General features: G+C 46.4%; 2 protein-coding genes across 3 annotated transcripts; one reads left to right on the top strand and one right to left on the bottom strand.

Moving 5' to 3' along the window:
- Positions 1-1,792: 1,792 nt before the first annotated feature.
- LOC146173306 (inositol-tetrakisphosphate 1-kinase-like) lies at positions 1,793-16,716 on the top strand. Of its 2 annotated transcripts, XM_084583749.1 has the most exons (7): positions 1,823-2,198; positions 3,569-3,593; positions 4,386-4,511; positions 5,585-5,702; positions 11,137-11,519; positions 15,407-15,551; positions 15,627-16,716. In XM_084583749.1, the coding sequence occupies exons 1-7, from the start codon at positions 2,038-2,040 to the stop codon at positions 15,758-15,760; spliced, it is 1,092 nt and encodes a 363-aa protein (XP_084439875.1). In that variant the 5' UTR covers positions 1,823-2,037; the 3' UTR covers positions 15,761-16,716. The 2 variants fall into 2 exon arrangements, with proteins under 2 accessions (XP_084439874.1, XP_084439875.1); XM_084583748.1 differs by having other exon boundaries at positions 1,793-2,198; positions 15,407-16,716.
- LOC146173305 (U3 small nucleolar RNA-associated protein 25 homolog) lies at positions 15,087-23,112 on the bottom strand. The gene is made up of 7 exons (XM_084583747.1): positions 22,546-23,112; positions 21,551-21,694; positions 20,659-20,874; positions 19,796-19,977; positions 18,581-18,872; positions 17,149-17,389; positions 15,087-16,311 (listed from the first exon to the last, which is right to left on the bottom strand). Exons 1-7 carry the CDS (start codon positions 22,966-22,968, stop codon positions 15,767-15,769), a joined length of 2,043 nt encoding a protein of 680 aa, XP_084439873.1. The 5' UTR covers positions 22,969-23,112; the 3' UTR covers positions 15,087-15,766.
- Positions 23,113-23,131: the final 19 nt, after the last annotated feature.

Here is a 23,131-nt window from a genome sequence, read left to right as displayed (position 1 = left end):
GCAGTGGCGTGCGCGTTTAAGCGTTCAAGCCTGCATGTGAAAATGCAGAACATCTCTCTGCAACTGTGCAGCGATGACAGGTGTGCATACGATATGTATACGTGCTGTGTGTGCGTCGAGCTTTTTTCTGCATGGTGTGTACGTGTTTATGCGTCTGTGTCTGCAAAGAAAGTGCAAAGCTTTCTCCGCAACTGTGTCGGTGGGTATATGCAGTGATAACCGCGTATGGAAGACTCATGCGGCATGTTGCCTGAGACGATGTGTCGCAAGTGTGCGCGAGGGCTCCCCAATACCGTGAACCATCATAAATAATTTAATTGTACTATGACATCATCATCATCATCATCCATTCGCACCCTAACTCACCTTTCTCCACCTTCCTTGGTGTGGAGCATCAGGCCAAAGCCTTTACCGCCGGCCGACTTCTCCACCTTTCATTAAATTACTCTCTCTCTCTCTCTCTCTCTCTCTCTCTCTCGCACTCTCTCTCCCTCTGACCCTGGAGGTTTCCTGTAGCCGCGAGTCCACGACAATCCAATGCCCGATGACTTATAGAACCTCAGAAGCTGCTTGCAGCATTGGGAAATGTATACGGGGTTGACTTGGCCCAATCAGGATTATGCCCACTTTATACTGATAATTGTGTTCAACCGTGCCTCTCGCCCCTGCGCACTGTTATATCTATCATCACGTCGCTGCAGTAGTTCTTCTATGCTGTACTTCTGTGTAACAACTGTTCCAATATGGCTGAGTTGGCAAGTGCGCCACTTGCAAGGCCGGCTGACCACGTCTCATGTCCGAGAGTTGTGCCGAGCTTGCATCAGTTGACAATGATGCGTTTGGTTGTGTGCAGACGTGTCTAGACTGCAGCTCCGCGTATCAGACTGGAAAGGAACCAGGACCAAAGCGTACGTCCGCCATAGTGAAAAATTTTCGAAAGCATAGAGAGCCACTACGAAATTAAATCCCCGCAGGACGCATCAGAAGAACCACCGGCAACATATATATGCGGCGAGCAGCAATGACGGAGTAGAAGCTTGTCGAGTTGATTTCAGACTTTAATTATTCTCAACACGTCATTTAATTAATTGTTGTCTTTTTTGTCTTGGAATTATGAGTTATGTAAGTAAAAGCACAAAAAGCATGAAAACGACGGAAAAGACATTCACTCGTGGCGCCCACAATCAGCTGAGGGCACGTGACCCTTGATGTTATTTCAAGGACATATATCGTGGTCAGGAGGGCGGCATCTCCTAATGTCTTATTTTGGGGCTGTTATTCTGTACTTCGTTTCTACTGCAACGTTTCCTGCAGTTCAGCTTAAACATTTGTACCGAGCAGATGCCCCAGAAACGCTTCATCTAGCCCGCCAATTCAAAAACGAAACTGAAGCAGCGCCGCGCGGAAGGTAACGAACACGGATGTTTCACACTGCAGTCATCGCGTGAGGAAAATTTAAAGCTCAAATAACTGCAAGAATTTGTAAACATGGCTCTCAAGGATTCAAGAAATATAATCTCGGTGGTTCCAAACGTGGAGACTGATAAAAAAAAAAAAGAAAAACCAGTTCATTCCAGCCACCCTAGCGATGAGCTCATTCCAGCATGACAAAAGCGTAAAGGGCGTAGGTGAACGACCAGATATGTTATCATAAATACGACAGTATTTAAAGAGGCCGTGCCGCCGTTACAGTGGCTAGAATACCGCCGTGCTACAGCCGTGCTTCGCGAAAAAAAAAAAAAATGCTCAGTAGATTGGATGAGCCTTGAAGAATGTCCACAGAACACAAGTACAGAAACACAAGCCTTCTGTTGGCTACATCGTGGCTCGCAGTGGCTAGCGTCGACTGACGGGCCAAGGCCGGCGCAAGCTGACAGCAGCAGGCAGCACAGCAGTGAGTGTGTGTGTGTGTGTGCATCGCAAGCTGCTTGGCGGTCTACGGCCGGACGCGTTCCAGCAGCGTGTCTCTGCATCAAGGCGCGTGTTGGGTTACATGATGCCCTTTCGCGCTGCCGCATCAGCGGCGCGCGTCCGGTGATGACATCCGCTGGTCCAAGCCGCTCGCGATGTGCTGCTGACAGACGGCGGCACGCCGTCATCATGTGCAACATGGAAGCTCCTCGGCCTCGCGTCGGCTTCTGGTGGGGCGACAAGAAAAGCCGAGAGTTGAGCACAGAGGACTTCAAGCAAGCCTGCGCGTAAGCACGCCGCCGTTATCTGCAGGTGCCGCCCCCCTGGTCGCCGCCACCAGTTTCGAAAGACTTCGTACTTCGCCACTCGTGGCCGGCGCGATCCGCGCATACCAATTGCTGTAGCGTCGCGGTGCCTGGATCCTGCATTTGATTGCGAGCTATGTTTTCGGCGGCGTCTGAGGGGGGCAGTGTAACTACACCCTGCTAGTTAAGACACTAGTTTCAGGTGGCACATTGGCATCGCATTCCGTGTGTGCTAGTCAATGCTGTTTGGATTTTAGTTTATACACTTTTGCGATGTCTGATATAAAATTCAATGTTGGCGATTTTAATTAGAGTTCTTTTCGATTGCCTCGTGCGTAGATCTGTTCAAAATGGTGCTCATTTATAGTGGGCACAGCTAGCATTAAAATATTGTTTCGTGCATCGCAGGACGATAGCCTATGCGTGCCATGTAAAGCGCAAGTGGTTGGTAAGGGCAATTTTCCTCGTGGGGGAGAGTTCAGTATACAAAAATCTCCTGCCTATAAGGAAAACTGTATTAAATCGTTGAGAGGAAATGACAGTGCGAATAGTGCAGCGTTTTTGATCAGTGGGCAGTTTGCAAACATGCTAGCTAGCAATGAATTTATGCTTTGCACAGATCACCAAAACAATTTTTGGAATAGTCAGTGCCAGAAACGCGAGACCAAATTTTCACTTTGGCGCTTTCACCTAGACAGATGTACTCAGTTCGGTGCTTAATGTTCAAGCTATGTGACTGCTTTTACATCAGTTTTTGCCCTAAGCATTCATGTGCTAAAACCAGTTGAATGCTCTAACACTGCTTACAACATTTGTACATTTGCAAAGAACTACAGAAAAAAGAAAGACTTTTAGATTGTTTGTAATAGTAACTCAATAATGTGGCACAGTACTTACCTGCAGGCAGTAGTTCAGAGGCTTACTCTCTTATACATACATTTTAATGCAATGATGTTAAAGGTCCCATTACTCAGAAAATCTGGTGTCGCCTGAGCAAGCGAACCATCACGGGCATGCCGTTGGAAGATGGTGACTGGCAGCTGACATTGCCGAGCACTGAATCCTCAATTTGTGCAGCTTAAGAAGACCATATGATCTAGCATCTGCAGGCGGAAGCTGATGGGCACGCTATTTCTCCAACACTCTGAAGACAAGCACATTTGCACCCAGAACACCAGAACATAAAAATTCACTGTTTGGTTCTGCCTGCACTGTTATGTTTGTTTCCCAGGAGATATTGATCATTTGCAGTATTGAAGGCTTGACATTGCTTCTGTTCTATTGTACTCGTGCACATGTATGTGTTGCATCGTTCCAGTGATAAGACTCAGTGCTTTATTTCTTATTTGCAGGTCTCATGGCCTGGAGTTAGTGAAGGTAAGATCATTCCCTCCTTTATCACAGGGAATAACAATAGATAGCTTACGCTGGCTCCATGACAGCTGTTCGCAACAAACTGTGGTGAGCAGAGAAACCTTGCTGCATACACTGTAGTTCTCTATCTAGCCCACCCTTACTCTAGTTGTTTCCTTTTGGTAGAAGAGGTGCGTGTTTATTTCACAGTGACAAGTGCCACATAATGTATGCACCTAGTAAGCTTTAAGGATGTTTTTGTCAACGGCAGCTGGAATTCAAATATGGTTGTTCGTGTCTTCTTTGCTGTCCACCGTAATTTAAAGGCGTATTTAGAAACGTGAAATGTGGAGGAATGAGGCTGTTCAGTGTTGTGCGGCTCAGAAAGATGTTAACATAGGGCAGGCATACTATAGCTGTTTCGTTCCCCACCAGTTGCCATCACCTGAAGCGACATCATGCATCAGCTTAAATGTACAAATAGTGGGCGTGGCCTCGCCTTAGCTGGTGACGAAGAATGACGAACGAAAGATAGCACAGGTCTTCTTTCATTGCTATATGGTGCAGCTGCTGCTGACTACAGCAATTCAGGGGTTTGCTAAACTGGAATGAATTGTAAAACGAGTTTTGCTCGGTCAAGAAGCTCATTTGGATAAAGGCCACAGTAGAGTACTGTTTGACTCCTTCATCGCCCATGGTCGTCATTTAAGTGCTGGAAGCCACATGGGACGAGTTCTGTGGTTTGTCCTGTGCTTTCTTATTTGGCGTGTGGCAACGCTGAACACCCAGATATCAAATGGTGCTCACTTACTTCAGCTGGACCTAAGCCGACCCCTGGAGGAGCAGGGTCCACTGGCAGCCATTGTGCATAAGTTCTGCGACATCCTGGTGCGGGCCGACCACGGGGATGCAGAGTGCCAACGCATCACGGCCGAGTTTGAGGTGAATAATGCCGAGTGCACTCATTCTGTGAAGGTTTCAATGCGATTTCTTTGTGAACAACTAGTGCTTTGTTTGCCCTAAACCTGCCGTTTGAGCTAGTTGGAATTGCGCGGAAATGGCATAAATGTACAAGGACATTAGGTTGTACTTGTCTGTTTGTTGCAGCTAAATTTCCAGCGTGAGCTGTAGAAGAAAGATAGACAGTGAGGTTCGGGAATCTTCCAAGTTGCACTAGAATGCAAGCAAAGCGGCACTCACAGAAGCATTTTTTAAGCGTTGCACCCTTTGTGAAGAACCAAGCCACACAGGACTAAATTACCCATTCGTGCCATTATGGTATTCGTCCTAGTCGATGTAGCTTTGGAATGTTCATGTACCATATTATAATCATACCCTTAAGTTGTTATTGCAGAGGAAGGAAGACCATATTGTTTACTACCACAGGCATCTTTTATGCCTATAGACTAGCTTCCCCCACTTTAGTGATGGTGTACAGAAATGATCACACAAAGTGACTGAAATTTTGCTTGTTTACTCCCTATGCACAGAAACAGAAAGCACAGTGTTCAGACGCTTGAAGCAACTGCCACTTCATTTGAATGAGTGATATGGGATGGGTAGTGTGTTTCTAGCATACATCAGTTAGTTATTGCACTGTCACTGCATAGGGACAGTGTGTAGCATAGTTACATGCATCAGTGCATTCTGTAGACACAAAGTTCAAGAGGATGGTTATGAGTTGTTCGTTTTGTTGTGATGCTACACTACTAGTTGTTATTGGTTATTGGTTGGCTATTGGTTATTTCGAGCTATTCTTTAAGTTGTGGACAGTGTAATTAAGTGCACATAAATGTGGTCTAGTCGGTGATGATTCATTATACTGTTGAACTCAACAGCTGAATGGAATGCATAGGCAAGTCAGCAGCTGCTCCTTTAGTCACACGAGTGCAAGGGTGCAGAGAAAAACAAATTGGCATATGCAAGTGTAAGCTTGCTGCAGTTGTGGAGAATATGTACCGACATCACTGGAGCTCCCTAGTCGGTCGGAAAAGTGAGGAGATATTGGTACGCAGCGTTACTGCCGGGCGCACCCGGGCGTGGTGGTGGTGGACCCCCTGGAGAATGTGCGCAAGGTGCTGAACCGCTTCCACCAGTACCGCCTGGTGGAACAGAGCCCCCTGGCCTCCACAGGTGAGGAGGCCCTCTACTGTGCTCGCACTTGGTCTCCCCTGGCTTTTCTACTCAGGTCGCAGCACTGCACTCAGTCTCGTGCTCGGACTCACGGTTAACTAGTGACGTAGTGAAGGCTGCAACAGCTGCACACTCCAGTTTAGAGAATGCCAGCTTTGCAGGCATCTTCTTGCAAACTCAATTTTTGTGGTTCCTTTCTGCCGTGACATTTTGAAATGATTCAATGATAGTAAATTATATAAGCGCAAGTGTCTCTGATTATCGCTAGTGAACGTGGTATGATTGCATTGATGGTACTTTCCAAATATCTATTAGACCTAGCTTTTGCCATTATTTTAGTGACATGTTAACTTAATCGTAATGTTACAGTCCCCGCTTTCATTCTCTTAATGGATTTGTACTGGCAGTACAAATCATACTTGATTGGATATTAACATTTTTTGTGTATTGTTTCAACATTAAACATTGTCTATTTGCAAAGGTTGCAAAAATTGAGTGATTTTTTTAATGTTCACACTTTTATTTAGCCTGTGCAAGCATTCTAACGGAAATAAAATAAATGCTTTTGATATGCCAAAGCATTTTAGCGTAGTGCTAAATTCAGCAAACCTGATCTTTGATTATATTTGCAAATAATGCCACTTCTTTTTCAACTTGCCCAGCTCACTACCTGGTGCACGAGGCACCTAATTCCAGAAGTTATGAGTTTTTGTTTTGCCACCATACTTTTTCATGTTTAATTTTCTGGAAGTGTCTATGCTGCCATTTTGTACGAAGCGCCACCCGAGAAGGGTGAATTACAGCGTTTGCTTTGCTATAGCATGACAGGCTTGTCTTGAAGGTACTTTGTGTCCTCTCTGACACTTCTTCCTCCTTGTGAGGAAAGTTTCAATGCAGCGCAACAAAGCCTTCAGGGCTGACTGCAGTGAAGGATGGCCAGTTAGGCTCACATGTTTCCGAATCGACTGAATGCGCCAGCCTCCTATTGTAGCCATGGAGGCAACATCTGTATCCACTCCCCTTATGAGGCATGTGGGCAAAGTGCACTTATAAGAGGGAATGCATGTGCGTTTTTAGATGACCTTTCAAAGCACACCTTCATCGATTCGTGAAAAGTGCGATATTGTCAGGCGTGCATAAAAAGTCTACAAAAACAGAAAAGATGTCTGAAAAAGTGAGGTCTCCTGCTCACATACTAGTATATTTTCTGATGCATACGTTTGTATCAACGGCATTGAGAATACTTCAGGCGTTTGATTTTACTACAAATGCAAAGAGTGGCCATACGCTCTTGGCTGTCTCGATTAAAGGGCGATGCTTTGTGCTCCGTGGGTAGCCCACAGAATCAAACGAAAACTTTGCGTGCCGTTTGATGACAATGCTGAGTTTTTAAAAAGGAAAAAAGAAAGCGAAAAGAAAAATCCACTTCATGGGTGAAACCCACTGACATTTAACATAGAGCCATAGGCCACTAGAAACCGGAAATGGTTGTGCCATAAGACAGGCAGTGTGTAGAGCCAGAGCAGGTGGCACTCGGGGCCTGATGTGAGCCAGTGAACAGGATGAAGAAAAAAAAGAATGTGTGTCATTGTGGTGTGTATTTTCACCCACACTCCACGCAATGATGGTGTCCTTTGTAGTGAGGCTTGAGGTGAATGTACCGGATGTAGCAAAGGCATTGTAACGAAACTTAAATGCAGTAGACATGTTAACTTGCATATATTAGGGTGTCTAGCAAACCCCTATTTTCAAAATGCCTGACTTTTTGGTTTTCCCTGATTATTTCTATTCAAATTCCCTGACCAGTGAAGAAGCTCAAAAATGTAGCTGCTGATCATAATGAGCATAGATGAATAATTCACAATGAAAAGCTATTTATTAATCATATGCTGCAATTTACAATAGTGAAAAGGCTGTCATTAGCACTAATGGCCATTTAAGAATGTCAAATGTTTAATGAAAATTAAAAGCGCACTGATGCCAGCCTCAGAGCGTGGGCCCATCGTTTGCGAGCCGCCCACCTCGCATTCAGCCGAGCCAATCCGATCTAATTCAATGTGGCTGCACACGTGTGGTAGCAAGCGCATTTGGCAGCACAGCTCACCATTCGCTTTTTGCGCTGACCGCTGGCGGCGTGGTTATTTGTCGCAAGCTTCTCTCTCGCAGCGCTTCCACATATTTTATTGAGTACTCACCTCACGTGCGTATTGGTTCTATTATGGCAGCTCAGCTATGCGCTAGCGTCAAAGTAATATATTGCGCCTCATTTTGCGGCACGGCGGCCGTACCGTAAAAAGAGACAGGTAAAAAAAACAAATCTGCATGATTAACATACTTGCTGTGCACCAGCTTGAAATGAAAATGCAGTGCAGAATATATCGTGCCATTTTTCCTGGCAAAATTTTTGCTGGTTTCCCTGACATTTCACCGATTTTTCCCGGTGCATAAAATTTCCCTGACAATTCCCGGTCGCTTGACACCCTGTATAAAGTCAGCATTGTGTGATGATGACAAAATACAATAAATGGAACACCTAGCTTCCTCTGCTTTGTGCAGCCTGCTGTTGCCACTGGATCTTTATGTTGGCTCAGTGGAGATATCGCTGAGCCACAGTCATTCTTGCATTGGTGCCGTGCAAGTAGGGGTATTTTCGAAGCATCGCTTCCTGTTCTTGTTAAGTGCCTTCTAGTTCCTCATTGGCATTCTTGTGCATAGCCGTTGGGGAAGTTACAGTTCCTGTCGGTGTGATGGGCGCTGAAGTGCCTCACATGCATTGGAGGGTGTGTTGCCGCAATCTTTAAGCCGGCAGAGATAACTTAGTGCGGACATCAAACCTACATGTGATACACGCGAGTCTTTCGGGGCTGCTGATAAGGGATATTGTTGGCACAGCATAACGTAAGGTCTTTCGGTTTCCGATGAAACCTTGTTTCCCCCAAGTTTCATGCGCCACGATCGGATTTCTAAAAAATTTTAAAGCACAATTTTCACTAGAAAATGTACTTTGTATAAAAAATATACTTTTCTTGTGCACAAACCAAGAAGTGCTGAACAAAGACTAGTATAGGTGCCTTACGTGTACTTATCTTTGGAGAACCTTTTTAGCTTGTCATAGGTTAGTTTAAAAATCTTTAGTTAGTTTAAAAAGAGGCAGTTCAGGTGCTTTCAAGCGTCATCACCTGCCAGGCCAGTGATCTTTCTGCAGTGGCAGTGTTTTATTGGTTGATAGGACAGAAAGAATTCCATTAGGTGCCTTACGTGTACTTATCTTTGGAGAACTTTTTTAGTTTGTCATAGGTTAGTTTAAAAATCTTTAGTTTAAAAAGAGGCAGTTCAGGTGCTTTCAAGCGTCATCACCTGCCAGGCCAGTGATCTTTCTGCAGTGCCAGTGTTTTATTGGTTGATAGGAAAGAAAGAATTCCATAAAGGTTTCAGATCAAAGGGCTAGCACACACGCACTGTCGGAACAATTGGTTAGTATCATTCTGTAAAATGCTTGCAGCTAATTGGAAAGCATCATTATAAGCATAAGCCATTTTCAAGGCACTTACTGTATTTGGTGGCATAGTACTAGGTAGTTGTCGGAAAGATATGGAAGGTTTTATTTTGCGTTTTTCTCCAGTTCAAATTCTCAAATGGAAGAAGGTAGCTGCGCGGCTACACTTGTATCACTTGCGAACAAGTTTGAGCTCAAATCACAGCACTTCTTGTATCAGAGTGCAGTCTTCATGCAGCTTTACAGTGGTTAACATATTTTCCGCTATACAAGATGCACCCCTCATATTTAAAGGCTGTCAACAAAATATTTTATATATGACGCGTCCTTGTATAAGACGCACCACAGTTTACCCATGTTAGGACAGTAGCACTCAACTATATATACATGCTTGCGCGACAGTCACGAAACGCTCTGTGCTTGAAAGAAAATGCGTTACATGCAAATGATTGACAGAAAAAAAAGAGGCAACACTCATGATTGCAAAAGCTTTCGCACAGTGAGAGCAGCAACACTTTTTTATTACTCAAATCATCGAAAAGCTTCATCTTCGAACGCGCAATCAAAAACTGGATTTCTCGCGGCAGTGCTGAGGCATCCTCTTCGTGCTCCTCATCACTGGGCTCGGGCACTCTGACACACGCGGCAAAGCACACATAACTGGAAAACACGTATGTAGTAGCCACCAAACAATGTTGTAAATCGTAGCTGGAAAATCGAGTCTGCTTGCCCTGGCTTGTCTTGACAGTTGATACGGGTGAGGAGTGTGGATGCTGCCATCTTTTGGCATTTTATAGTACTAATGCTGTTGGTGCCTGTGAGACATCCGTAGGTATTGCAATTGCAGATGTCGCTATCGTCACTGTTTCACAATAAAGTTCACCTAGGAATGTTGCACAAACAAAAAAAAAAAAAATGCACATAAGACGCACAGTTCTATAACAAGTGTCAGCCCGTGGCGTCAGCAGTGACTTTCGGGGTGTAGGCAAAAGCCAAAGCCGTCTGCACTGGATGTGCGGCGCTTGCTGTATTGTCGAGCATAATTCTCAATATTCTTGCAAGCTGTGGTGCGGTTGGTTGTGCCATGAGGCACAAAAAAAAGAAAATGGCACTTGTTTTCACGTTTCTTGTGGTCAGATGAAGAGAGCAAAGGGCAGCAGCGTTGAGCGCGAAGTAGACCCTTCGGCGACGGATTGCCTTCGCAGCTAACATGCATTGCGCTTCTGCATTGGAACTTGATCACTTAGTTTGCAACTATTAATTTTTGTGGTTGCTGCTTGGCCACATGACGAAGAACGCAATACCAAACGCCTGCAGCTTGTGCATGTTTTGTTGTACTATATACTATCAAGTCATAAGAAGTTCTGACACGATATTCTGTGTGCATATGATCTTAATCAAAGGCAGGGAAGCCGCTCTGTAACATCCCATTCACCTGCAGTACGATCCGTGTGTATGTTTGTAGAGAAAAGGACGCAAAAGCTTCTGCGAAGGTAACTGCAGTTACCTTGAGCTGTCACTTCAGCCGCCCACAGCAGCTGCGCGCTGTTGAGGCCACGGCGAAAGAAGCCAATGCAGCTCTTCGGTGGGTAATTCCAGCAGTAATCGGCTTCAAAAGTGAACTACTCTCCTGGGATAAACCAAACCATTTCAAAGCACAAACAAAGCTTATGCTTCAGGATATTCGCACGCGCAAACTAGTTTCGAAGGCAGCGTCACTTGCGCTGTGTAGGCACGCTGTGTTTTTGCCTACACCCCATGTCGTTGCCGATCACAGCGCCACCTTTGCTTACAAACATGACGCTTGTCTATAGAATGCAGTACGAAAATTTTATGAAAAAAAATACCGCCTCTTATACACCACAAAATATGGTATATCTCTATGTAGCTTGCATGCTACTAGCATCTCCGCAACTCTGCAACCTGTCGCTTTTGCAGAGTGGGTGTTTATTCCGCCCTTTGTGGAGCTGAGCGGGACGGACCCGGTGGCGGACCAGGCGGCCCTCCGGGAACGGGGCGTCCGTTTCCCCATTGTGTGCAAGCCGCTAGTGTCGCACGGCATGAAGCGGGCCCACCAGATGTGCCTGGTGTTTGGCGAACACGGCCTGCGCGACCTGCAGGGTGCCTGTGTGGCCCAGCAGTTCATACCGCACGAGGGTCGCTTGCTCAAGGTGTACGTGCTCGGCCAGCGTTACCACCTCACCTGGCGGCCGTCGCTCAAGGACTTTGTGGCTGGAGACCTGCCCACCATCTTCTTCAACAGTCAGGATGTGTCCAAGCCACATTCGAGCTCTCCGCTCAATGCCCACGCTGTCTTGGAGGCGAGTGCCCACATTTTATTGGCTTAGTTTCGTGCGTATGTGACCATGCAGCCATTGCTGGTGTGTTCGTTGCTCATCCTTGGCTTCAAAAATTTCGTGGGAGCGCTTAAGTCACCTTATGTGCAGCAAGGCAAAAGCCTCTTGGCCAACATGCTATGATCCCTAGAATGTCCCCGACTCCTCTTTAGAGAGGGAGAGTCTCTCAATACAGAGAGTGTGCCGGACATAATCGCATTGTCATCATAATTGTCATCAGTTTTCACTATCATCGTCACTATCTCTATCATCACTAAATGCTGTAACCATCGCCGACTATCACTATTTTTCTTAAAGGTTAAACAGAACCCCACCGATACCCCAGAATCTCGCGGACGGACCTCGCCCGCATGATTTTCACCATGACCCAAGTAAGGCTTTCGCCTTAAAGGTTGGAGAAAAGTTATGGTGTGTTAATTTCGAGAACGTAGCAATAGCCGCTGCCTTGTGCTACATGTGCAATGAGAACAGATTCGGTCAAAGGAAGAAAGGAGCTACATAGCGCGAATAGCTATCCTGCTCTCCTCTCTTACGCCCTTTCACTCTATTCACGTGCGGACAGCTACACCAGCGTCGCATATCTAGTGCCAAAGTCAAAGTTATCGCTGTAAAATTCAGTTCTGATAATCGCTCTCTAAAGTAGCCTCAGTAAGCCAGTTTCGGCCTTCTGAGACAAGGCCCATTTGGAGAACTCTCGTCATTCTGATGAACAATAATCGTGTGGCAGCAGCAAAGATTGAACATCAAGACGAACAGCTGAAACCTTATGATAAGAGGATGAGACTGTGGTCATTATTGGAATTGCCTGATATATATATATATATATATATATATATATATATATATATATATATACATACATACATACATACATGAGTGAGCAAACTGAATGGTTAAGTACAATTTTATGCCTTGATCATCACAGCTGCAGTTAACTTAGCACAGTTGGTACACTGTGTAGCTTGCAAGTACAATCGAAGGATAACTCTAGGGGTGTTTTTTTTTTGCCTTTTTTTTCCATGACCTATATTTTGAACTCTGCAGAGCCCGGAAATTCAATTTCTCAGCGAGAGTTACCAGCGGATGTCGCTGCAAAGTCAATCCCGCTCTTTGCCTTTGATGAATGCACTATTCTGGGTTCAGTGTGCCCCAGTAGATTAAGCTTGAATGGACATAGCTACTTCCATGCTTCGTTGTTGCACGTCCTGCATGTATCGAATGATGCAAGCATAACATGCAACACCGGGAAGCAAAAGGAGCAGAGAGGCTTCTTCTATTCCACACAATGCATGAAACTGCTTCACTATTCTTGGAATTTTCATTAAAAAAAAAAAAAAGTAAAACACATTGAGCACTGTCCATCGCCATTACTTTCAGTTTGTTAGAACTGCCAGTTAGGCAGTTCCACCTTCAGCAATCTCTGTGAGAGAAGCAGCATTAAACAGGAATTTCAGCTTCGAGGTGCACAGAGCTTTACTTATATGGTGAGAAGACTTCGTACAGCAGTGAGAAATGTGGAGTAGTATCGTTTTCAAACAAAGCACTCAGAGTTCGCTATCGCTACCACTATAGAACAGAAGGCTAGTCAAAGAGGGAAATGTGGCAAGCACAGTCTCCTTCTTGCACTGTCTAGTTAACCCATTGCAGTCCCCAACTTTTCCCTCCCGCTTCGCGGCAGTTCCAGTCTGAAACTATTTTGCCCATTTTCGGTGCCGCGAAGCAAATAACTGTGCAGCAATATCTCTGCAAATGTTTATTTTTGAGGTTTCTTTTCCTTCCCAAGACCCTCATCGGTATTTTGGCAGGGTTTGATACCGGTGGAAACATTCCCCAGGGCGCAGGCCGGGATTTTTGAAGGCACGTTTGGCAAAAAAAACACTGCCCCCTTTTGTTCTGCAGCAAACTGTTCAATATTTGCTGCTTCAGCCTGCGAGCTTGTTGATGGAATGAGGCCTGCAATCTAGCCTTTCCTAGTCGCGGCGGCATTTTCTTCCTGTTTCTCATTACAGTGCCTGTTAGCAGTACGCTCTTCTGAAGTAATTCTTCTGCAAGAATTGAGGAAGTGTAAAATCTGTCAGTGTAAAGGCGGTAACCACTTCCTGGCATAGCTAGCTGCAATTTCTCAAGCAGATGCAGAGCACTCCTGCACGTAAATGGTAGTTCCGGGTGGCAGAGACTGTCGGTCGTCGTGCTGCCATAATAAGGCTCACTTTCAGAAATGTAGCCTATTTAGCAATCGGCAAGCACATCAACCCGCACGCCCCATTTTGTTGGCTTCTGTGGATTGTAGCACTGGAACGAAATTTGTCCTTTCAAGCCGACAGAGCTTTCGTCGATATAAATTTTTGGTCCGGTGCTGAAGTGCTCTTTGCATTTTGCATCACTGTAGTGCACGATGTCCCTCTCCTTGCTGCCATGAGTTGGTCGGTCGGACGAGGCACCTGAGTTCGGAGAAACGTGGAGCATCGAAAATATCCATAGAAACCGTTTGCGTGTGAAAACATGCAGGGGAAAAAATGGCATCTTCTTGAGCATGTGCTGGCTGAAGTACGCCTTGTGTTTGGGCTTCGGATTCAATGCCTAAAAGGTGCTTGAATTTCTCTATGGACGATACATCTTCCCAATCCTTCCAAATTGAGTGCTCTGGCAGTCGAGATTTTCTTGTGCGCATAGCAGTTTGTCTCGCGCACAACGTCCTCAATCAGTTTGTCCGTAAAGAACACCTGAAAGTAGTCCAACTCGAAGGTTAGGTGTGGTGGTGCTTACGTGAGGTCCCAGGTTTGAGACAGTGAAGAGAATGGGTGTGGTCAGGACAATTTTTCGTGTAGACTGTCCAGACAGCTGCACGTGCTATCGTGTCACCGGAATCACCGGCTCCAGTGCAGTCATCACTGTTGCCACTTGATTCCTTGGATTCGCTGTCTTCGTCATCTGATGGGGGCACATAGTTTTCTTGACTGAAAGCTTGAAAATTTTTGCCATAGAAAGCACTCGGCGAGAATGCAGCCAAGCTTGCTGCCAGCGGCATGTAAACAGAACGTCGGAACACTTAGACGCTTGCTTCTGCCAAAGCTCCAAAACACTTATGTGCCACCCTCTAGTTCAAACATTTACATAGAAATGAAAAAAAAAGAAAAACTAGTCTAGTATTTGTCTAAGAGATGATGCATCCTGCATAGCAAGCCGAAACATGCACAATTCAATCATGGAAAAGCTTGTCGAGTGGGACCCGACTAAGGACCACAAAGGGTTAAGACACACTATTCTCACCGGATCATAAGTACCAGCATTATTATAAGCATCATAATCTAGTTTTGGTAGCTGATCATTATGCAGGGCTCATTGCATTTCTACTCTAGTTGTGACACACAGTGACCAAACTGCAGTAAACTTTAATGAGCACCACTCAGTACCTTTGTTTGCACGAGTTTCTAACTTGCGCAAAAACGACTGGGACACTTCTTATGCATTACTTTGTTTGTCCTTACCTTCTTTGTGCAGGCGTGGTATTTGTGTATGCATCAGCAAATGTTTTCTGGCTTTTGAAGAATGCAACCGTTTTTATTTCGACCAAGCGTAGTGCACCCACCGGAAGTAAACCAAGGTTGTGTAGGATCATGCAGAAGAAGTTAGTTCATGGCTTATGAGCAAGAGTTCATGACTTAGCACATTGTTCAACATGATAAACATTTACAGATGTGTCATCCTGCTTACCCCTTGGCATGGCAGGATTCTTCTTAAGTTACGATCTCACGACAAAGAGGTGATACTATTTGTTTTGTGGTCTTTGTACACTACTGAAGAGGTCCCCTGGTGGACACAGCACAAACAGTGGGTTTTTTGATGCTCAGGGTATTCCAATGCCATGCCCACGGAAGCTCCGCTTTGTGGTGGACACCATGCGGCAACAGCTGGGGCAGCGCCTCTTCGGCATCGACATCATCGCCGAAAAGGGCTCTGGTCGGTTCTGCATCATCGACGTCAACAACTTTCCTGGTAAGTATGTTTTGAAGTCACGCGCTTGTGTTGTCCGCAGCACAGTCGGTACAACACGGCACCTCCTCATTCCAGGCTACGATGGCGTGTCAAACTTCCTGGACCAGTTGAGTGGGCTGCTTGCAGAGTTGGTTGGCTCGGAACTTCCAGACTCTGGCATCGACACGTCAGACTCGTCAGACGAGACCCCCCGACGACTTAACCATTGACACCACTCACTGGCTGGCCGACACAAACACGTGCAGGTCGCGGGCGCCATGCAGCAGTCGTGCAGCGCGCGTGCTTCCCACGACGGCCGCCAGTGGTAGCGCGTCCTGCCGGCAGAAGAGAGCGGTGCAGTCGCCGCCACCCGCGGCCACCATGCGACAGAGCTCGGGGTAGAACTGTGGAAGCGTGGGGAGCTCGTAGAAGACGAGGCGCTGTACGCCTTTGATCCGGTAGCGGCGATAGAAGTGGAAGCGCTCCGTGTACAGCAGCAGTCGGCGCCGACCAGTGAAGAAGACACCGCGCGCACGGGCAACCTTTGCGTCGGGCGTGTACTCGCAGATCTGGCAGAAGCTGGCGTCGAGCGACCGCAGGTGGTTTCGCAGGCGCACAAAGTCGAAGTATGAACGCACATACACCATGCAGCCCCGGGAGCCCTCTCGTAGCAGCGGAGGCAACACTTTCTCTGTGAAGAAGCGGAAGCGGGCCTCGGGCACGTCTGTGGCCGACGTGGCGTCGAATCGCTGGAACACTTGAGTGAGGGCCACGGTCACCTCTGTTGGAAATAGAAGCGAGAGGACAGTTTTACAGACGTTTCTGCAAAGGCCGCGATGTGCAAGCAGTGCGGCTGTAAGGTGTATGTGGAATGGCTGTCGCCTGATGTCACCTATCTGTGTGACGCTTGGCTCTATGATGAGGACTGAAGTCTACAGTGAGCTCTCTGTGAGGTGTGCCTGGAACTCGGCTCAGAGTTGTTTGTTCTTTTAAGGACTGCATCGAATCTCTATGTTGGAAAGCAACACAGAAGGCAGCTGTGTACAGTGATTAAAGCAGATGCATTAAAGGCATGAGGCTTACAGAAGCCAATGTCTTTACCATTCATAGTTGTTCTTTATATAATGATGCAGCAAACCTGTTTTGAGACACTGCTACAAAGGCAATAAAACCGAATTATGTGAGATCACTTTGCTTGAATTACAGAGTGTGCTCAAAGGCAAGTCAAGACAATGTGTGTGGCTCTGTTCTGTTCGCTCCTCTTCTCTAAGTAAAAGCACGCATATTTTAGGTGGTTGAAATTTCCCAAGCCCGCCACTACGGCGCCTCCCGTAGTCAGTCACTTTGGAACGTTAAACCCCATAAACCAACCATACTTACGAAGTGTTAGTTGATAAGTACTTCGTTCAACAGCTACATTTTTCGAAATTCAACAGCTTGAATTGTATGTTCTTATTCAGATAAAACTTCTCTTCCACATATTTATGACTCGTATCAACGAGGCATTACTGTACTGCCTATAGCAACGCTGCCATTTACAAGATTTACTGCAGTGTTTTACAGCGCAGTGCACAGAATTCAGGGCCTCGCTGACCCAAAGGCTGTGCTCTAGGCATACCTGCAATGGAGCCCGGCACAATGGGGTTGGCGCAGGCCACCAGGCCCGCATAGTTCTGGGCGTGCCGGCTTAGCAGGGCCGATATGGGTGCTTGTGCCACGCTGCTCAATACCACCGTTTGGCGGAACCGCTTGGCCCAGCCATGGAGCCACCATAGGCGCACCCGCGAGAAATCGGCCCCGTGCGGTTCCACTGCTTGTCGGTTCACGTGCTCCATCAGGTGCACCACGTGTTCCCAGTTCTGTGAGGTGCGACAAAAATGCGGAAAGGTGAGTGGTAATGGCAATGGAACAAGCAATGAATTCTAAGCTTAAGGTAAATGCAGCATGCCCACTCTAACTTACTAAAAGCTTACTGAAAGTGCTGTGCCTTAAACTAATGACCAAACCTGAAATGTAATAGGTCAAATACTTTTTTTTTCCCACTCCACACCACTCACTGATTTTTTGCCAAAGGACACAATGGACCCTTAATGGACCAAAATGTGGGTTTGTTCTAGAGTAGGCAGGTTATCAAAGAAATTCCAGGGTGACTGAAAGGGTAGCTTTAGCCAAAGAAGATGAATATTTATGGATCAGTGCTGGAGAGAGGGCCCTGTTTGTATCTTGCAACAAAGAAAAAAAATGAAATTTTCACTACACACATTTGCTTTAGGATGGACAGTTCCTTCTCCTCCCACCTCCCATGTTTAATTGTATTCATGCTAAGAAATACTGCAAACAGGCAGTGAGCCAGAATACACTCTTGAGCATAGTGCAAATCATCTCCAGACCATTTCCATACCATTCTGCAAACACAACACATTGTCGGCAACCACTGCAAGGCCAAAGCTTTGGTCTGGTTTCAATGGAAGCAAAATGGAGTCAAAAAATTAAAATCGTGACAAAGTTCAAAGAACTAGTATACTGTCGTTGAAAGCGTGTATGAAAACCTCGGCAGCAGATGACACACACATGGGAGACCTACTAGATACAGGAAAAGCTAGGGCTCCGTTCAAGTGAGGCCCAATGGGAGGATTGACCCGATTATCACTGATCGTCTGACGTGAGAGGCAGGAAGCTATAACATGGCTTTGCAGTTGCAGGCTTGATACTGGTACTGGTAAAAATTTCAAGTGCGACTGCTGCGGCCAAACACTCCGCAGCAATTGCAGGAAATGGGCATGCATGCCGCATACGATCGCGCATAGTGCATGCATTTTGAAAATACGGCACGTGGCGAACATCGTGCAGTACACAGCAATCTTTGACGCGGTGTGCCGGTTCCATCACAACAAATCAAAAACATGCATCGTCTCCACCGATTCTGGCCCAAGAAAAGCGGACTCTCCACAAAGGCTACACTAGCAACACGATCCCTTGTCGATGAGAGAGAGGCAAGATGTTTAAGACCATAAAGCACACTCGGTGAGGCTAGGAGCAACAGTACCGACCTGCATTAGTAGCACATCGGCTTGGTCCACCACCACCAGTTCGATGGAGGAGAGGAAGTCAAAGTCCCGGTCCTTCTCACCCTCGGCCCCCACCACTGTCCGTAGCCCCAGAGGTGAGGCCACCAGAATGTCTGACGCGTAGAAGTCCTTGTACAGACGCAGGCTCTTGCCGGACACACTCAGCCCCAGCCGGAAGGCGTCATCCGTGTTGCCCTTGAAGGTGTACTCGTAGTCCTCTGGACGCTCCAGAAAACGGTGCTTCTCCTCTTCACAGCCAAACTCCTTCAGGAACCTGCGTGTCCACAAACAAATACTGCCTTAGTGTGTTTTTGGTAATGTTGTAAAAGCACTGCAGATAATGTGTGCGCTTGCTACATGCTCAAACATAAATGGTGATAACACCAGCACCCCATGACACACAGGCCCTTTTAGACATGCTATGCATGACAAAGTGAAGTGTAACTGAGGCTCCTCATTTGCATGCATGTAATCGGCAGACAAGAGCACTGGAAGGTTGGTTCTGATTCCACCTTTCTACCTTAAATCAGTAACCAGAGTTGGCAGCTGCTCCAAACTTTGATATGTGGTCTCATTAGGGTGCACAAACCATCAAACAATCGGTGCTTGGCCATGTCAACTGCCAGCAACGACCTGCCAGTGCCATGCTCACGACTTTTCGCTAACAAAGCCGATGCCGAATATTTTGAGTAATGACGCCTTTAAAGCAATCTGTTAAGAAAAAACCTGTCATTAACCTTAACTACCCTCCTTTTTAATGGTCTGGCATCCATCCTGCTGATACATGCCAGCTTTACTTGAGCCTTTATTCATTCAATTCTCATCTACACCTTCACCAAATCTTTATTAAAAAAAAGCGCTTTACTCTTTATAACTTGGAACTGTGCTCGAGGTTATAAACATTCCTGCTGTACTTCCCGAAGAAAGGTTTGAAAGTGTTAAAACCTTTTGCGGTAACAATCTAAAGTTATCATCAGAAGCACATTTCCTGCAGTAGCTGTACTTGTGTGCCCGAAACCATAACTTGTACGGAATCACTTCCTTGAAAAAAAGAGATCTCAAAAATATTGGTGACCTTGCAAAAAAGTGAGTTTATCACCTCTCCTGAATTCCATTCTAGTACAGTGACAAGGTCGAAGGTGCTAGCTTTGCAGAAGAAACACCAGAGCTAACCGCGATGCCGGGCGTGTCACTGACCGTGTCATGTGGGCCACTTCTTTTGCCGGAAGCATCTGAGCAAGCAGCTTGACCGTGCGCAGGGCCGACTCCCGAAAGGGAAGCAGCATCAGCACCCGAGGGCGCGTCAAACCCTGGTCCCGCAGCTCCGACGTGGCACCTCGACGCAGCCGCGCATTGTGGTGCAACACGCGGGACCGGCTCTGTCACAAATAGGACGACACGAGCGCACAGCTGCTTCAATTGGGCTAAAAAGAAGACAAACTGAAAAATCAAGGAATGTCAGACTATTACCACTCTGGAGAAATAGTTCCTCAGTAGTACAAATCTCACTCAACATGTTTGGCACACAAGAAAAGGAATTACTGGTTTGGAGAAACAGGGCAGAACAAGAGAAAGACTATAGCTACACGGTATGAAAGAGCACTGAACAAGGGTAGAGGAAGATCCTCCTCAGTTAGCAGGCCGAGCCAGACAAGCGGACTGGGCAAGTCCGAATGCACAAATGACAAGGGTGTTGACAGTGCAGTTTTATTTTGGCTGCTCCCATGACTGGAAAAGTAAACGCAGATCACTGGTTGCATTTTGCTCTCGCTGACGACAAAAGAAAAAAAAAAGTAAATTATTGACAGTAATCGGGGAGACGGGGGTGCCCCAGGGGCTTGAACAGCGCTGCAATTTAATGCCCAAGTTTAACATTCACTTTTCAGACCTAGCAAAGCGTTACAAGCAGAGTAAGGTATTAAACTTTTTTGTAAGTTACGCACGCTCAACATTTCAACGCTGCGAAATGGGACAGAACAATAGTAGCAATTATCGCTAGTACACTGATTTGTCATTCTACTCAATGTCCCAGTGTTTGGAAGTAGCTCAACCATACTCACCTTGAGAACGTGGTTGAGTGCATGGAGGCAGTAAGCAGCACGCAGCTCCTCACCATTTTCAATTGTGCGTTCGGTGAATAACAGGTCCTTGTACGAGGCCAGCACCGACAGGAACTCCGTCTGGACTGGCGTCAGCTCAGGTACGGCCAGGGAACTCTTGAGCCACAGGCCATCTTTGCCCTGAGCCCGCACGAGTGGGACATCTCGAGGGTTCCCCTGGGGTGACCAAAGCATCCCTTTCTCAGTGTTCTCCACCTAGGTTTCCTTTTGTGACTGAAGTCAAAACTTTTTAAAGCACTTCATGGACATACCTGCTACATTCTTCATATTAATCTAGAGCTACTGCCCATGGGCAGCTATTGACATTTCTGAAATTCATTAGGCAAAAGTGGCAATGCATTGGGAAAAACTGCTGCAGCTGTATTTTATAAAACAATAGAGCAAGTGCTTGAAACAACTTTCTCTACTCAGGTGCACCTTACATTAGCTTCATGTATTTTATTTTTTGGCTAATAGAGAACGTCGTTACTCCGCTGCATTTGGTTTTATGGTGCATAAGCAGCTAAGGGCACGAAACACTAGGTTGATTAAAATGCCTCTATGCTGTGTATATGTATATAATGTATAAAAAAAAAGTCATGAAAGGGCATAAACATGAGATTTTTTATGAACTAGAAAATTCTAATTAAAAACTTGAGTGCACCAGTATCGTTTGGATGAAAAGTTGTGTGGCAAATTCATACTACTTCAGCGAAACAACTCCACTCCTTGTATCGCAACCCCTTTTACATGCTCTCCCTTCCAGAATACTTAACTTGTTGGACCCATCATAAACATTCTTTCACGAAGATATCAGTGTGACCAGGAATGTAAGATGATGTATATGCCCAACCTGCACTCCTGTAATGCGCAGCTGTCCCAATGTTGGCCAATTCAGCTCAGTGCGAGTCCTTTGGGCATCTTCAAGAGGAAACTTCTCTTCTTCGATATCCCACTCGAAGTGCACCAAGAAAGGGTCTCCTTGCACTGGAAGTTCCTGCATTGACAAAACACAGACATGATGAGAGACATACCTCCCAAGCACCTTTCACACCCATATAAGGGACAGGGATCTACAGAACTAATTGTACTTGAGCCAGTTGGAACACAGCTAGCGTGATGTCGGTGTAAGAGTAGACTCAAATTAAAGACTAATGTCTACACTTCTATTGCAGATGCGAAGTACAAATCATGCAAATCACGATTGGAAATAACTGGTGCACGAGATTAAAGAGGCATTGTTACTGACCATGGGGGACAAACGTGTCAGCACAAAAAAATTGGTCAATTTGATAACTAAATTCGAATTTCTGTGCAGAGCCTACTCAAAAGTTGCTTCATTACATCATGGCATAATAACACGGTCTTTTCACCCCTAATTATGTTGTCTTTCCCCTCAATACAGGTGTTAGCATATTACTTCGCTTTTATTTGTTTGGGACGAGAATCTATGCAGCAAGAGCTGAGTCGAAGAGCGAAATGGTGTCGGCATCATTTTTCAACAACTACAGGCTACAATATCTTTTCTGGACACAGTAACCACTCGGCCCACTCTGTGGTGTTTGTTGGACAGCGCTCATGTGTCCTGTTGCCTGTATCTGTAAAACAATATGAAAGGGGTTATTCCGTTAACAGACAAGAAAAAAAGATTATTTCTGCACTGAAGATAAAAATGTGCAATGGACATGTCTGCCTAGACGAAAATCTCTACGAATAAGAAAAAGCGAGCTTTTCACGCGCGCTGACTATAGCCGTACATTGAATGCTGACAGTGCGTCCTCTCTCGCACTTTCGGAAGAGTACTGACGGAAAAGCACACCACAGCCCAAGATATGGCTATTACAGCACCTGTTCCTCGTCTTCGCCGGCGTCGCTCGCGTTGTCGCCGCCTTCAACTGCTTCAACGTCGCGCGGCGCGCTATCTCCCTCCTTGTCGGGCCCAACCTCCTCGTTCGCTGAGCCGTCGTCACAGCTACTGTCTGCAGCGGCGACTGTGCGCCGGCCACCGAACGTGCCCAGCAGCTGATCCACTGCATCATCACTTTCGCTGGCCGAGCTCTCCTCTGACGGGGAGTCACCAGAATCGTCTTCGTGGAACTCTGTGGCACGGTCTTCTGATGGCACGATCACGGTGGCCGCGCGATCGCCCGCCGACGGCCGCTCGTTGGCCGGGTGCTCCTCGCCGAAGTCTACCCAGTGCCTCTTGTCTTTCCTGGACAGCTTGGGGGCTGCGGCCGCCCGACGCTTACGTCCACGAGGCGGCCGACCCATTTTATGGGAAACCGCTGAGATAGCCGACAAACAATCGCGCTACTGCGAACCGATTAAAAGCATTAAAAGCGTACACCACGGAGCTTGCGGAGCACGTGGAGTGACCTCGCTTGCCTCACTTTCGGCTTTCAGCACTTTCTTTTCGCTTGATGATGATGGTGAT

This window comes from Amblyomma maculatum, chromosome 11 (assembly GCF_055883805.1).
Source record: "Amblyomma maculatum isolate TAMU_Amacu chromosome 11, ASM5588380v1, whole genome shotgun sequence".
NCBI classification, from domain to species: Eukaryota; Metazoa; Arthropoda; class Arachnida; order Ixodida; family Ixodidae; genus Amblyomma; species Amblyomma maculatum.
The sequence above is the reverse complement of the archived record's forward strand: the minus strand, read 5'-3'. Positions and strand labels throughout refer to the sequence as shown.

Excerpts from the sequence above, each read along its gene's own strand:
- LOC146173305 (XM_084583747.1), bottom strand. The coding sequence starts at position 22,968 with ATGGGTCGGCCGCCTCGTGGACGTAAGCGTCGGGCGGCCGCAGCCCCC. Across the intron at positions 20,875-21,550 it reads TGCGCATTACAGGAGTGCAG|GGGAACCCTCGAGATGTCCC; the intron begins GTTGGGCATATA and ends TGGTCACCCCAG. Across the intron at positions 18,873-19,795 it reads GAAGTGGCCCACATGACACG|GTTCCTGAAGGAGTTTGGCT; the intron begins GTCAGTGACACG and ends GTGGACACGCAG.
- LOC146173306 (XM_084583748.1), top strand. The coding sequence starts at position 2,038 with ATGACATCCGCTGGTCCAAGCCGCTCGCGATGTGCTGCTGACAGACGG. Across the intron at positions 2,199-3,568 it reads GACTTCAAGCAAGCCTGCGC|GTCTCATGGCCTGGAGTTAG; the intron begins GTAAGCACGCCG and ends TCTTATTTGCAG. Across the intron at positions 3,594-4,385 it reads ATGGCCTGGAGTTAGTGAAG|CTGGACCTAAGCCGACCCCT; the intron begins GTAAGATCATTC and ends CACTTACTTCAG.